This window comes from Ascidiella aspersa, chromosome 6 (assembly GCF_963924565.1).
Source record: "Ascidiella aspersa chromosome 6, kaAscAspe10.2, whole genome shotgun sequence".
NCBI lineage: Eukaryota > Metazoa > Chordata > Ascidiacea > Phlebobranchia > Ascidiidae > Ascidiella > Ascidiella aspersa.
The window spans coordinates 28,038,795-28,055,251 of NC_139452.1; the positions used below are offsets into that span (position 1 = coordinate 28,038,795).

The 16,457-nt window shown below is 31.3% G+C and overlaps 2 protein-coding genes across 2 annotated transcripts; both read left to right on the forward strand.

Annotated features, from left to right (window-relative positions):
• The first annotated feature begins 785 nt into the window (after nt 1-785).
• Nucleotides 786-12,241, forward strand: LOC146141110 (receptor-type tyrosine-protein phosphatase alpha-like). The gene is made up of 20 exons (XM_083392816.1): nt 786-888; nt 967-1,076; nt 1,145-1,240; nt 1,734-1,898; nt 2,515-2,628; nt 3,156-3,331; nt 3,914-3,974; nt 4,088-4,145; nt 4,229-4,323; nt 4,629-4,725; nt 5,808-5,878; nt 6,047-6,181; nt 7,193-7,321; nt 7,505-7,644; nt 8,083-8,218; nt 9,239-9,339; nt 9,714-9,778; nt 10,193-10,260; nt 10,831-10,944; nt 12,092-12,241. Exons 2-20 carry the CDS (start codon nt 1,074-1,076, stop codon nt 12,239-12,241), a joined length of 1,974 nt encoding a protein of 657 aa, XP_083248942.1. The 5' UTR covers nt 786-888; nt 967-1,073.
• Nucleotides 12,242-12,671: 430 nt separating this feature from the next.
• On the forward strand, nt 12,672-15,183 carry LOC146141111 (receptor-type tyrosine-protein phosphatase epsilon-like). The gene is made up of 3 exons (XM_083392995.1): nt 12,672-12,777; nt 14,147-14,282; nt 14,744-15,183. Exons 1-3 carry the CDS (start codon nt 12,704-12,706, stop codon nt 14,816-14,818), a joined length of 285 nt encoding a protein of 94 aa, XP_083249121.1. The 5' UTR covers nt 12,672-12,703; the 3' UTR covers nt 14,819-15,183.
• The last annotated feature ends 1,274 nt before the right edge of the window (nt 15,184-16,457 follow it).

Sequence of the window (16,457 nt, forward strand, 5' to 3'; positions counted from 1 at the left end):
ACTTTTTGTTAACTTTGTGCTAATCTCATATCAGTTCAAACAATGAACACCATTTTCTCTATGCACCAAACCTAAACCGAATTTAAAATACACCCAACAGTAAAATACAGTGAGAAACAAACTGTTTTTGAGGTTTTTGTAGGTTAATTTGGGCAATCGCTTTATAGTGAGCAAGGTAAAATAAAAAAAAGATGTACCATGTTTTGGCAACTTTAAGTAGGTAAAAAGTATTGTTCTGATTTTGACAAGGCCGGATACAATTTTAATCCTTAAGAATCTAGTAATCTATGACAATCTTAACCTTTTAATAGAGGAAAACATATAATAGTTTTACAGTCCTAAGTTTTAGTTTATCCAGGCAGTCTATTTTCGCATTCTGTTGGCCTCCAATAAAACAAGGCGATTAAATTTAAAGTAAAGTAGTTTTCCTTTTATAGGGTTACCACACAGTTTTATAAAAAAAAGCCAAAGACAAAAATCTACGATTGAAACTCTTCATGTGACAAAACAGTATAAATGCGAGGTCAACACAGTAAAACAATAGAAACAATAATTTTTGACCACACATGTAAATTCAACACACTAAAAAAAATATATAAATTTTTAACAGAATATAGACTTTTTAAAAGATTTTTTGAAACATCATTCAGTTTAAAAACCCTCAAAGACAGTATGACAATCCTGTTTTTACAGATATAAATGTGTTTATTGGGGTAAAGTTTGACGCAAAAAAGCAGAAATGGATTTGGAGTGATGGTACGGAGGCAAACTACACAATCCAAAAGTCATCAACTTGCCAACAGAAAGCTCTAAACTATGAAGGAGGGTGGAAACTTGTGGACAAACCGTGCACAAATTTTAAAGCACACTATGCATGTCAAGTACAATGTAACGCAATTGTTGTGATGTAATTTTGTAATTCGACTCCAAGAATAATTGTTTAACATAAAATACAACATTTTACAGTGAAAATCAAGCCAGTTGTTGATCAGTGTAACTCAACTGTACTCTCGGTTAAAATTCCAAATAACTTTACTGAATTGGGATACTTTACTGGGCAAACCAGTAAACCTATGGTATGAGACAATTTTGCAATTTGTTTTAAATAATAATCGGAATAATTTAACACTAAATTATTTCACAGATTATTACAAAAGGTCCAAATAAAAGCACTTCAGGTGTAAATCATTATTTTGAAACTTACACTGAGCTGACAAAAAGGACTACTTACAAAATAACGGTATTTAAAACTTATATATATGCAAATAACTGTATTGATTTATTTATAAGGTTAAAAACTGTGCATTTTTTCTCGAAATATGCCATACAATTGGATGTTTAAAGCAGAATCCCAGAGGATTTGAATCTAGAATAAGGAATTCTAGAAATTTTTATTAAATTATTCATCCTTGATTTTGTTTAGGGGAGGGAAAAAAGCATCAATTTATATCAGTTCCAATCACCTGAAATAAAAGAAAAAATCCACACAGCTTAAATCAACATTTAAGAATCTCGTTATTTAAAGTATTGGGCAAAATCAAAATCAAATTTCAAGTAATGCAATCAATGTAATAAATTAAAAAAAAAAAACTCCAAAAAATATGTTTCAATAGTCTACCAAGTTTACACACAGGAAGATCTTTCCACATTTGTTTAGATTCATGTTTTTTTTCGGCAACTGTAAATTGTATATGTATGTTTAAAAAAATAATTTTAATTACATATTTCCACAGGCTAAAGCAACCTTTTCAGGGTGTATTGTTGGAACTATAGAAACCTCAGCTAATGTTACAACCGCTTTTGGAATTCCCGATACAGTTACAGATGCAAAGATTAATTCAACACAACCCTGTATTATTCAAGTATCAAGACCACCAACAGACTACATATATTATGATGTAACTATCATAGCTAGTAACGTAACAAAAATAATACTATTTTCTTAACATTTTTACTTTTAAAAATCTGTACTCACTTATAACCAGGGTTACCATCTGCTAAGACCAAAGAATAAGCACGCTTTTGATAACTCGGGGTGGTCCAGGATTTTGTTGGGGGGAGGCATCCAAATACAATACTTTAAAAACACTTATTGTCCTTCACGCCAAATGAACCTTAAACTAGCTTAATCGCACAAGGCTCAAGAAAAAAATAGTTCATTTGGTTGAATTGGTGAAACTTTCATGACGTACTGGGTCAGAGTTCACCCAACTTGTGTAGTGAACAGTATGGCTTAATAAATTATAAAATAAGACAAACTAAGCACCCAACCTAAAAATAAGCACGTTTCTTACAAATAAGCATATTTGTATTTTCTAAGACACTGCAATAAAAAATAAGCACAAATCTTAGAAATAAGCACGGTATGGTAACCCTGCTTGTAGCACTCTGAATTGTTGTCAATAAGGTAACTTTTTATTATACTCACCAAGAAGCTAATAAATAATTGCAAAACATAAACTTACGCCTAAGCATTTATTTCATTAGATAAAGAAATCTACAACTACTTTTCAGATAACTGCAACTAGTGACTCAATAACCACCAATCAAACCTACAATACCTCAAATACATTTCCCCTAACATTTTTAACGAATGGGCATAGAGGTGGCGACAAACTTAATTTAACAGTGAGTATTTTTTAATTTCGCCAAAACTATTATAACACATGTTACATATTTAATCTAGTTAAAATAAAGTGCAACCAAGCTTAAAAATAAGGAAATTCTTAACATTTTTTTAAAAACTTGGCATTCTACAGAAATTCTTTAGTGACAAACTGAACTTTGTGAAAGTGTTATCATTTATTTCTACAGTTGGAACATATCCATTTATTTTCTTAAAACGTTAAAACATAATTGCCATACAGATTTTTCTATTTAAAAACTAGGATTTTAATCGAAACCCTTACTAAAATAAATTTATTTAGTAAAAATTGTGTTACATTTTCAAACCTAGTTTTTAATCATTAAAGCATGTAAGGTTAAAAATTTATTAAAAATTTATTCAAAACGTTCAAAATGATAACTACTTCTGAATGGGCGTTGATATTCTTACTAAAAGCATCCTAAAATATGATACTAATGTGTTTTACATGCATTACCTATATTGAACTAAAAATCATGTGAATCAACAAATTAAAGCAATTTTTTTCCAGATCCAAGCAATTTCTTGTGAGGGCAAAAGTTCTGTAACTGCTTTACAAGGTTTCTGTTTAGCAAAGAAAGAGACCCAATCTAAATCTGAAGGACCACCAACCGCGATAATTCTAGGGGTTATTGGTGGATTACTGGCTCTTGTTCTATTAGTACTACTTATAATCGCACTGTTGAGGTACAAATCCTTTTTTTTGTATATATAATTACCAAGGGGTGGGTAAGTTTTTCTACTCGCAGGCAAAAACTAAACTCAGAAAAACTCTTAAAACTTATCTGTGTAGACTTACGTAACATCTTATTATAACAAGCACAACAACTGATATAAATGAAGCATAAAACTAGGGGTTTTTGCAATTAACAAAGGGTATGTCGACATGTTACACTAGACGCGTAAACAAGATGTGCAAAAAGCGACAAAAAAATTAGCTTTTAGGTAGTTAAAATGGCCAAAAAAGTAAGAGGAATGGCCTCGTGCCCATTTGTAAAACAGGTTGTGGGCACTGGTGGACGAGTTCTGGCCCAAGGGCGGTAGGTTGCCCACCTCTCCACTAAACAATACTTTCCAGCAAGTTATAACTTTTTTTGTCTTTTTTTCAAACAAAATCCATTGTATGATCTTTAACAATTTAGCATTTGTTTACCAAACTGCACTTTGTAAAAACTTTCACATCAAACGATCATAATAAATAAAGATTAATAAGGCTACAAAACATACCTATTATGCAAAGTTTTTATGTTTTATTTTACTTGCAAACAGGCGTACCAAACACCAAAAAGAAAAACAACCTTCAACACTCGGACCTACATACGAAAATCAGGTAAAAAAGGTCACACAATACCCTGAATATTTTATATAAAAACTAATATATAAGGTATTTACAATTTTTTAAATAAAAATTAAAATTATACTTATATTAATTTTGTTTGCTAGCAAAACCTATACGACGATACTGCCTGTGTTGAACCTGAAAATCCATATGAAAATGCAGGTATGTAAGTTTAGGTTTCAACAGTTAACAGTAGCAAGAACCAAGTATTTGCTGTCATTTTTACGGTTTTAAATCTGTTCTAGGTAACGTACAACAAAATAACACAAACAGCAAGCTTAAGGAACAGTATCTATGCAAAATGGACAATGACATGGACATTTTTCATAGTGAATTTCAGGTTAGTTAATGACAGCTGAAATATATATTACCTTGAGTCAAATATAATATACATATTAGTCTGAGTCAAAATATACAAAAGCACTGCAAATTCTGATATGCCTAATGAGAAATCATTACAAGACCAAATAAAAACAAAAAAACAGCCAACTCTACTATTGATCTGTGTAATGGGAATTGTCGGTAAGAATGACCAGCCTGAACACAGTATACATATGATATGTGTATGCTTGATTCTGATAATAATTTAAACATTTGTGAATTGAAAAAGTATTCACACACTTACATTTTATGTATGCAATGCAGAAAATAGTTAACGAAAGCAAAACGACAACAAATACAAGGAAACATTCTCAGAAGTCAATAAATTCGTCAAAGAACAGATACAAGAACATCTATCCATGTAAGCTGATAATATGTTGTTTGTCATTTATTAAATTCGTGATTTCCTAAACTTTTAAAAGTCATAGCCCACTTTAACAAACATTTTTTCACCTGTATGCATACTTTTACCCAAAATAATTTTAGGGTCTACAACAGTGGTACACATACCGGTGGTACGCGAGAGTCTTTCAGGTGGTACGCGACTACGTATAAATTTTGCTAAAACTTTTTAAAGCATCTGTATAAATTTCCGAAAACTTTCAGATTGGGTAATTTGCGTTTTAGTTTAAATTTAAGGTTTTGCATGTTTATGACTTAACACTTATCTTGTTCAAGATAATAAAACGTTATTGTTAGCAGCTGGTGGAGAAAAACAACTACATGAATCGCATTAAAACTATTTGCTGTGTTTTGTTTAATTTATGGCTTTTATGTCTTCTTGGAATGACATATGTCAAGCTTTAATACAGCTACATGCTCATTTTCTTATCTATGCTAAAAATAGTTATAGTTTGAGATATTCTAGTCACATGTAACTTAGGTGGTACATGATCACTGTACAAAAGCTCAAAATGGTATGCGAGGAAAAAAGTTTGAGAATCACTGGTCTACAATAAGGTGTTTTAGGTAAACAAAATAACAAATAGGGTAAATGAAATGCCAAATTTAAAACCTAACACCTTAACTGACACAGTTGTATGCCCAACTAACCCACAAATTTCCGTTTCTGAACTCTCTCAAAGGAAAACTTTATGTAAATTTTATTTGATAAAATTGTTACAATGTCACAATTTTCATGGTAATACATTTATATTTCTGAAGTATTAAGTCATCTCACCAGTAAGTAGATATACTGTACAATAGAAACCAGGATGATTACCTACAGTAGCTTTACAGCTTTTTTATATACCTATGTAAGCCTAATTTTTAGTAGCTTTCAACCTTTTTCTGCTCTATTTATTAAAAGAAAACCCTGATTAAACAATGCAAAATGTAGGTACTTCTCTACACTGAACAACAAACAATTTTGTACCTTAAAATAGTGTGTCAATTATAAATACTTTTAAAGATGTGATCTCTTAAACTTCATTTGATTTGCAGATGACCATGCCCGAGTAATTTTGGCCGGCCGAGATGAACATAACGATTACATCAATGCATCCTTTATCCCAGTAAGTTAGAGTGGATTACACAATATACTAATCAAACAAGAAACCAGAATAAATAAATTAGGTTTCCTAATTTCCTCTTTCTTCCATCAAAAAATAGTGTAAAGTTGTTAGAACATTAGGTATATGAAAATTGACAGTATAAAGTTTTTTAAACAACTTTACGCACAGGGCTTTGGAAATACAGCTAAGTTTATTGCATCACAAGGCCCAAGACCCAACACAATTGATGATTTCTGGCTGATGGTTTGGCAACAAAATGTATCAATCATCGTCATGTTGACCAACTTTATTGAGAAAGGAAAGGTAACATACATCCCTGATTATTTAAACTCCAATGGTTCACAGACCATGCATAATCATAACCTGTGGCCAATGCCTAAACTTAATTGGGAAGGCAGCTTCGAAATAATACAGTGTCCCTACTCTCTAGATTGGTGTTCTCAGTCTGTTTTTCGCGATCACCAAAATAACAAGCACAATTACAACTGCAATATGTTTCAGTACTGCAGTCATCGACCCAACCAAATCAAAGTGTGATTCAATTTAGGATCTCGATTCTTTGGTTAGGAACCACTGGCCTAGATGCTGGCAATCTTGGGACACTTTGATTGAAATGATTAAAATATTTCATTCCATTTTTTTTAAGTGCCGAAAAACACACTTTTTTTAAAGACAATTTTCCTTTCGGCCTAATGGAATTATACAGCACTAATATATTTAATGTGAACATTTGTTCCAATACTGAATCCACTAAATATGTGGTAATTTATAGCCACAATCCAAAAAACAGTGATTTATTGTGCAAATCAGTAATTCTGCACCTTTTTTCCAACATCTCACCTTTTTACAGATTTTGCATACTACTTAGTGGCTTTTTTGTGGTGTACGATTCGCATTCAAAGTAAATAATTTCAAGTTTAATAAAAACCTTTAAAAGAAACCAAAAAAATTTACTTCCGGCCCCAGCCAAAGAACAGGAAATAATATTTCACAACTTAAAGCAACTGTTTTAATAACAACAATGGATAACGCAAAATGAATACAGCTAATGAAGTTTAGTACGAAAAACAAGCAAAATTCTGCTCAATAATAGATTTAATCAATTGAAATATATTTTAGAATAATTCAAAGTTGCATACGGAAGTATTATTGACAATTATATATACTTCATTTAATCCTTTATTAGTTGACATGAGACCTAAAAGCTGGGTAATGTACCACAGATTAAGAAACCCTGTTTTGAACAAAATGCCACTCATTAGATCTTTATTAAACACTTGCTAATTTCTTATCACAAGTTGGTGCATATTTTAGAAAAAATGTGAACAGTACTGGCCCAATGTTGGTCAAACAAGAAACTCGGATGGCGTTATGATTAAAACGATGGAAGTAGTCAAAATCGGAGGAATCACGAAGAGAAAATTCCATTTAGATAATGGAGAAGTAAGTCACTAAAAATCTCTAAATCTGCCAAATGAAATCCATGTTTTTTTAAGAAAAGACAAACCTTATAGTTTTTAATATAATTTCTGAGACTTTTTTCTCTTAAAGTTTTAAAGCAAAATAATCTTTAGTTGTGAATGAATTTAACTATGAAAAGTAACAAACCAATATGAATATATTTAGCAAACCAGAGACATTGAACAGTTTCAATATACAACCTGGCCAGACCATGGAATACCGGTGACCACTTCAAATATGATCTACTTAAGAAAGATGGTGGAAGAAAACTACAACAACGCAACTCCAATGGTTGTACATTGCAGGTAAATCAACCTACATCAAATATCAATAAACCAAATGTAGCTGAGTTTACTTAGCAAAATACTATGAAATTTGTTGTAACTGTCTTACAACTACATACTTTAAAAATAAATGTTCTACATACTTTTTAATTTAATTTAGATAAAAATTGTTTTAAAATATTAAGCAGACATTCTTATATATACAAGTAGTAAAAATGATTTTTAAAACAAACTATGTGTCGCAGACTATTGTATATTTCATAAACCAAAAGGATGTTATTCGCCATATATGATATTATTTTAAAGAACAGACAGATTAGAGTTAAGCAGAGAATCAAACGCCAAAAGTAAATTTGAAATTTAAATTTCGTAATGTAAAATTAAGTATAAAATATTAATATAATATATGGTAAGGGTCTTACTTAGTTTGGAAATTCTTTTAAAAACATTTGTTTAAAGTGCTGGAGTTGGAAGAACAGGAACATACATCGCGATGGACATTCTGTTCAGCGAACTCGACAAAAGAGGAGAGGTTGATGTACAACAAACGATAAAGGACATGAGAAACAACAGAACGGACATGGTGCAGACCATGGTAATTATAAGCGCAAACATTTAACATGATTTATTCTTTGTACCTGCATTTGTATTGTCAACTAATTCCAAGCAAGCCTGACACATATTGTCCTCAGATGAGGTCCGAACTCACAACCCTTAAACTACGTGCATACAATAATAACAGGAGAAATATTAAAACAAATACTTCTCAGCATCAGTATTCTTACTTTTTACCTGACCTGGCTAATTAAACAAACTGTTTAATAACAACAAAATATCCAAGGCTTTCAAAAATATATACGCTGTTGGAAATTAACTTGTCTTGAGCAGAGTATCCCAAATGGAGATTAGGGATCATGTTTTAGGGGTGTCAAGCTGGTCACATCAATTTTATACATTTACCTTTTCACATACAAATGTTAAAACAAATACAAGACATACTCCTAACTGAGCTAAACACTGCAGACAACAAGATACGTTCTGTCAATTACTGTGAAACATCAAAGGTAGTTTTAATTCATAAAAAAGGGGTGACAGACTAAAAAAGTAAAAGCCCTGGTGTAGAGTTTTTGAAAATAGTGGGCATACAACTTATCATTTTTAAATCTTTGGCAAAATGCTAGAAAATTGAGACAAACAGATCTGATATAAATATTACTGTATACAGCTTTTCTATTATTTACTTTTTCTCTGCAAAGTTTTAATTGAAATAAGTTAATAAGTGTAATCAGACATCAAAATGCTTAAGGTCCTTAAAGAATATTTCTACACTACTGTTCTAATCAGTCAAGTGAAGTTAAAAAAATCCAACCCATACTGATTGAGGTTTACTTTTTGTTAACTTTGCCAAAAAAGACTAAAAGATAAAGCAATAAATTTTCAAACAAGGATAATAGTTTAAGACATAAAATTGTTGCGAAATATCATAGAAAACTGAAATAAAACAAGGAATCTAAAGCAATATCCAAAGCATGGCTATGATTCTAACAAATTACATAACACCCCAAAAGAAAGGTTGTTTTGCATATTGAACATATTTTTTATATTTTCTGTTTAGGCACAATATGTCTATATTCACAAGCTTCTGGTGGAACATGAAATGATTCCAGACACGGAACGAACAACAAATAATATTCAGGAAATGACAGAGGCGGATTTGTAAGCATACAACTAAATACAGCAGCTCTAACTTTTTTCAACAAATTTTAAATTTTAGAACTAATTTAATTTCACATAATATCAAAAACAATTATAGTGTATCTATATATATAATATATATATATTTACATTTTTTTCATGAAATTAGCCTAAGGGCAATGATGATGTAAGTTTAAGTTCAACAGATTTTATATAATCTTGGGGAAAACTGAATTCCTTTTTCATTTTTTATTTTTCATAAAAAAATTGTGTTAGATTTCCGAAATGCTTGTAAGGATTCACCATTGCCAGAACTTTAATAAGCACATTAAGATTTGTGGATTGAATTACCTAATCAGATGTCTTTAGCCTTCTTGTTTCTACTTTGCCTTTAGATCCAACTTATGTTCAGAGGAATTCCACCTTCTCACACAACTTCTGCAACAAGGACAGGAAATATGTGAGAATTAAAATAACATTTACCATACAGAAGCAGGTATCATTTTGAACGTTTCGAATAACTCTTTATTCATTTTCAACATTTTCGATGTTGTGAAACGTTCAAAATGATACCTGCTTCTGTATGGGCTTTGATATTCTTATTACGTCTTACTACAACCTCCAACCATTATGCTCTAAAATAACATTGTTCATAAATCATAAATTTTAATCAAAAAATACTACCTCTGTTAATTATACTATATTATATCCTATATTTTGGCAAGCTTTGCAAAACACGTTCTTGAGTGACTGACACAATGATGACCAAAACAAATTAAAATTTTAAGAAAAATAGTTCAACGACATGATAAATTACCCGCCATGATAACAATAAAGTATATCCATTTTACTTTACTTATTCATATTATTTTAGATAATGAATTTCAAGTATTGGTTGAAAAAAATGGAGGCTGGGAAAAAACAAGTGCCTCATTTATACAGGTGAGATGCAATCAAGAGATAAAATCACATTTTATCAAGACCAGATTTATAAAACATGGAAATATATAAAATTTTTAGTAACGCATGTTTCAAAATAATACGGCTTTACATTGAGATTATTTATCACAAGATGTTCAATATAATTGTGGTTGGTGCTATATAAACAAGGGCTCCGAAACTAGGGGTCGCGAACTCTGGCACCTGTAACTAAAACCCAAACTACAAAAAATAAAGCAGTGTTTCCCCGCCTAGAATATTTATCTTCTGAAGCCTAAACACCCCTCATTTGCAGGGATATTTAAGTAAAGCACGTTTAGTACATGTCACTTGACCAAAGTTCAAGGCACTTTTACAATTTGGGCGCTTTGCGCACTGTTTTTATGCTTACGTGTGACATTTTGGAGATGCGGTAAAACATTAAAGGAAAACTGCCCGCAAGTAATGTTTATCACTGGAATTTGACTGTAAAAAAGTTTACTACTTAAAACACTTAACGACTAAAAAAGTTTGCTGAAGACCTGAAATATAAACCACAAAAAAGCATTAAAATAATATTTAATTGCATTTCAGGATCTTGGTTGTTCCGTTCACTTTATTGCATCTCCGAGCCCGAATAAAAACACACAAGAAAAGTTTTGGAAAGTTGTAGCAGAACAAAATGTGGACATTGTTGTATCCCTGGAGGTTAGTTAACCTACACTACTGATGCTAGCCATCTTACAGTACAATATGTTTTACCATTCAATAAAATAGAAAATAAAAAATAATAAAGGTCTAAAGCAGCGGTTCTCAACCAGTGGGCCATTGAAGCATTTTAAGGTGGGCCAAAGATCAATTTAAAACAGCTAGATTATTGAAGAATTCAGTTTTATTTGTGTCACTATACTTAATTTTATAAGAATAATGGCTTGGATAAATATTCTGTTTTAAAATATTTTCTGTTCTTTTTTGTTCTAAACCTATTTTATAGTTTTTTTGTTCATAAAAACTTATTGGACCACAGAAGTTTTGTGCAACAAAAATGGGCCACGAAAGAAAAAAAGATCGAGAACCATTGGTCGAAAGCAGTGGTTTCCAACCTGGGGTTAAATGTTCCTTTAAATACTGCATATTTCATTTGATGCATGCAATTTGAGACTCAACATCTGCATAAATTCAGACAGTTGTTCAATTAAATAAATTATAAGCATTGTTTCGCATGAGAAGAAATTTAGAAAAATACTTTCTTATCATATAAAAAAATTCTGTAAGTAGTTTGGGAAATTAATTACAAACGTCTAAAGTAATTTATAAATTTGTTTAGTAAAACAAAAACGATTGGTCCACTTAATGACATTCCCTAAAAAGTCAGTTTCATTTTTTTGCATTTATTATGAATGAAAGCATTGAATACCAAAAGTTAAATATATCTTACTCCACATCGAAGTCAACTTTTCATTGGGTACTTTTTTTAAGTGATGTCACATTTAGTTGAAAACAGAAGTAGGCGCCTATGCATTAGGTCAGGGGTTCTTAAATTTTTTTACCGTGGACCTTTTTTTGTTTTGCTTCGCGTGGACCAACGTAGACTAAAAAATTTCAAATAGACCTTTTCAAATAGACTTCATAAATTTGACCAAAAATGTGAAACTGGAATGGAGTCTTAATAAGTCAGACTCGGTACAAAAACATTTTGATTTCAATTAAACTGATTTCTTTGAAAATTTGATTACTTCTTTAATATACACTAATATTTCAAATAGGCCTTCATGGACTCAACTAGTTCACGGGCCCCACACCCCAGTTTAAGAACACCTGCATTAGGTGGATTAACTAAAATTTAATTTTGCAGAAAAAAACATCTGATCTGGTAGCAAACACAAAGCAACACAAATCTTTAAATCTTGGAAGCATGCAACTAAATGTATCACAGATTATTAACAACCAAGATATAACTGAGAAAACCATCACAACCCAACTTGTGGGTGCTACTGTAAGTTGAAAAAACAGGTTCCTTGTTTTATTTGTCATATATATACTATTCAAAGTACAAGACTTTTATATATTTTTAAACCATAATTTGGTTAATAGGTTTAAAAATAATAATTAATTATTCTAAACAATGTTTTTTTTTGGATTTTTCAACACAAAATGGTTTTTATATAAAAAAAGAGTTTTTGCCTATAAATGTATGATTTATATAGATAATAAAATATAGCCCAATTTTGCATATTTAGTCAATGTCCTTATTGTTTTACATTTAAAATCGCAAAGATATGTTTTTAAATACTATTTTTAACTGATAGAGCTTAAAATAATTTGCCAACCTGTTACGACCATGTTAAAACTCTACTGTCAGCCTTTTTACACAATATCCTATGTATGTATGTAGTCAACAACAGAAGCTAAGCATCTGCAAATAGAAAATTGGAGTCAAGTATCGTCGCCGCCTAGTGCCAAAACAATGCTGGAACTGATAGAAAAGGTTCAACAGTTGCAGCGTGAAGGCTTAAGAGGAAAGGTTTTAGTTTGTTGCAGGTGAAGTTTTTATTAGGTTTAATAATGGGGATATCTAACCTGATTCTTGGTATAACTCTGCTATCAATACTTGTCCCTTTACTGGGTTGCATATGCGCCGAACTTTTAAAGTTCCAGGACGTTTTTTAACCAGAACAAAATGCTTAATCTCAAGCATAGCGAAACACAGCTTTCGAAAACCGAATTTGTGCTTGGGCATAATATTATTGGAACAATGCCTTGTGTCTCCAGTAATTTTGTCCGACCAAATTGTTCTTTACAAAAGCGTAAATCTGTCTTGTCATATCAGACCACCGGTTTAAAGAGTTGTAGGTGCGAACTAAAACTTTTGCAGATCATAATCCCTACGCTGTATTTCAGGAAAGAACGCACAATGCTAGCAGCGAACCTAAGCTGTGTTACTGGCGGCATATTGTGCGTTATTTTATTATAGTTTCTCGCATGTAACTCGGCTGAATGCCGTAACAAATAAATCTCCAGGCCTGTATATGCAGTGGTTAAAAGCCCTACATTTCTCAAGTATGCCTTTTAAGTTCAAAGTGTATGATATTTCCATTTAAACTGTGTCAAGGCTTTGTGCTTGATACCAGTCACACAAAACCAGGTTTTTCATGCATGTTAAACATTGAAATATAATGATTAACACCAAACTATAGTTTAGTGTTTCTAAACTTAGAGTCGCGACCCAAGTTGGGTTGCCTTTAGTTTGGTTGGTCACTGATTACAATATTTCACATGGCTAGATTTTACTGGTTCTGGTTTTGAGAAATATTTCCAAAGCAATCCAAAGACATGGCTCATATTAGCTAAGTTCGTACTGATTAATGCTAATTTATATGTTTGGTGTAAACATGTTCAGTGAAATAATTGAGTCGCCAAAGCTTCGTTGTTGTACTCAAGCTTTAGTTTCATTAAAACACTGCCTGGTTTATTGGATTAATGCAAATCAATTAAAAGTGCAAATCGTGTTAAATGAAAATGAAAAGCCAACCCATGGAAACCAAATACCTTACTTAAAATAGTTCTTCCCGTGTCAAACCAGGTGATAAAACACCCCAACAAAGCACACAAGAGCATAGGCGTAGCCAGGGGCACAGGGACCATGCCCTCCAAATTTTTTTTTTTATAAATTTTGTACTCTTAATAAATTGTTTTAAAGCATTTATGAGCAATACCACAACAGTCGATCGCATGCATGTCGCACCTTCAATTGTCATGAACTGTTAGGTCACAAACGAAAGAACAAAAATGTCTCTTTAACACATGTTTTTAAACTTTACATTGGCCTTTAAAAAAACCTTCTAAATTAGGTAATGTTTCAGAAATGCATAATTTCTGTTTTTATTGATAACACGTACCTTTGGTTTAGCAATGGATGCACCAGAAGTGGGACTTTCATTGCATTGGTGAACATTCTGGAACTGCTGAAGGCACAAAACAGAGTTGATGTTCTAAGGATGGTAAAAGATCTGAGAGACATGAGACCAAACATGGTTGACGATTTGGTAAGAAAATATATTGGTGGTTATTAGTTTGTCACCATACTCTTAATAGTTTAAATCAGTGGTCTCTATTCTTTTTTCACTTGTGACACCTATTTCAGTTTTTAGAAACTTACATGATCTCCATTTCCAATTTTAGAATATTAGACCATTATGTTAATTACAATCACAAATATTGCCAAAACTTTAAATTTGGCAGAAATGTCAGGATTTACGCCAGAAGTAAGCACAACTGTGGTAGCTTTCATTCTTTGTCTTATGATTTTTTTTTCTACAATAACAAAAATGCTATGTGCCCATGAGAAATAAAATCCACACAAGTAACTTGAGCTAAACCCACTGTGTTACTTTTTTATATTTGGGTGTATTTTTATCAAAATATAATACTGATGAGAAAAAATTAACAATGGTAAAGATAAAAATAGAATTTCTTAAAACTCATAACTATGATTATTCTTTTTAAGAACTGCTACAAGTATATCTACAGTGTGATCCTGGAATATCTGGCTTCATTTGACACTTACGCAAATTACAGATAGCAACATTAAACTGAATTAATTTATACACTTCTAGTTCATGTTCTTTTTCCTTAGTTTATTTACTGTAAAAAAAATGTGAATAATGACTTATCAGATTTGAGTTTGTATAAAGTGACATAAAATGTCGGCTTGTATAGATTTGCATTCTTTTCTTTGGCGACGAACAGCCATTAGTAAATAAAAGCAAACAAGATTTGGGTTGAAATCAAGATGTTGTATTTCTTGTCATAATAAATTCTTCTGAATTGTATTTTTTGTATTTACCTAAATGACTTTCAATATTATACATAAATGTATATAATTTGCCAAACTTACAATAATGAAATTATTAAATTATATAATTTTCCTTGAAAGTGAATTTTGTAACGTTTCTTATTTTGTTTGCTTCATTATTCCTTTTTCATTGAATCTGTATATTAGACAAATATGCAGTAGCCTACATTAATAAAAGTACTTCAGACTACCAATCGCATTTTTTCCATTTTACGAGTTCTTACAATCACTATTTAATGAAATTCAACCTGCACACATTTGGTGCCTTTTTAACTTTGTATTAATAATAGCTAAAAGCCTTTTATTAAACTGTTGTATGCTATTTGAATGCAAAATAAAACATGAAATGTATTAAATTACTCAGCCCATCTGGGTGAATCAGTGGAGGCTAAGGCTACAAAGCATTAACTAAAAAAGGTATAAATATGACATTAACAAAACATGTATAAAGATGACAGCGTGAGTATAAACTAGAATTTAAATTTAAAAATGTTAGTCAAAACAGACATAAGACTTATTAAAATCCCAAAATATCTTGCATATTCACAGTACCAAAACAGGGCGTAGACGAAAAAATATATTTTTGGTTTATTAGTTAATTCATTTAAAGTCGACAGATATATGACCTGACCTTATCATTTGTATCTCGTCGCAACTTTTAATAAAAGTGTAACTTCAATAACACATGCTATTGCTTACTTTATTGCTAATGTCGCACTTGCACAGCGAACAGTCAACCCGCAAATGCTAAATACTAATCCAAACATTTCTAAACTCGCGCCAATTCTTTTCTAGAAATGTTTCCCCCTAGGGGATTTCCCAGATAAAACCTGAAAATAAAATGACAACTAAAAAATCAAAATCCAAACCGAATTTTTTTTTTTAACTTGGACGTTGTTCCAAAAAATAATATATTAAAAACGGTAATTAAGCTGTAACAATAGAGTTTTGTAGACTTAATTTCACCTTAAAATTACAACTTTTAAGCTGACACCGATTTTTGATATTCAATCTATTTCTGATATTTCAATAGAAAAAATAATGCTAGGAATAGAAAAATACAAAAAAATAATTTTATATTCTTACTGGATTTCGGCACTGGTATTGAAGTTGCTTTGGTATTTACTTATTTACGAGGTTAATACTAACAGAATGGTACAATTTTTTTTGGCCGAAGTATACCAGACTATGTTGATCTGTAAATGTATGCAATGAATTTTCCAAACCAGTCTGTACGGCCAGGCAGGCAAAAAACAAGCACTGAGTGAAAACAAACACTTGTTTTCAAGAGTGAATTTTGACGATTATTGATCATAAATGTTTGACATTAGTCCACGTGGACTATACATGTAATATCACATTGGAA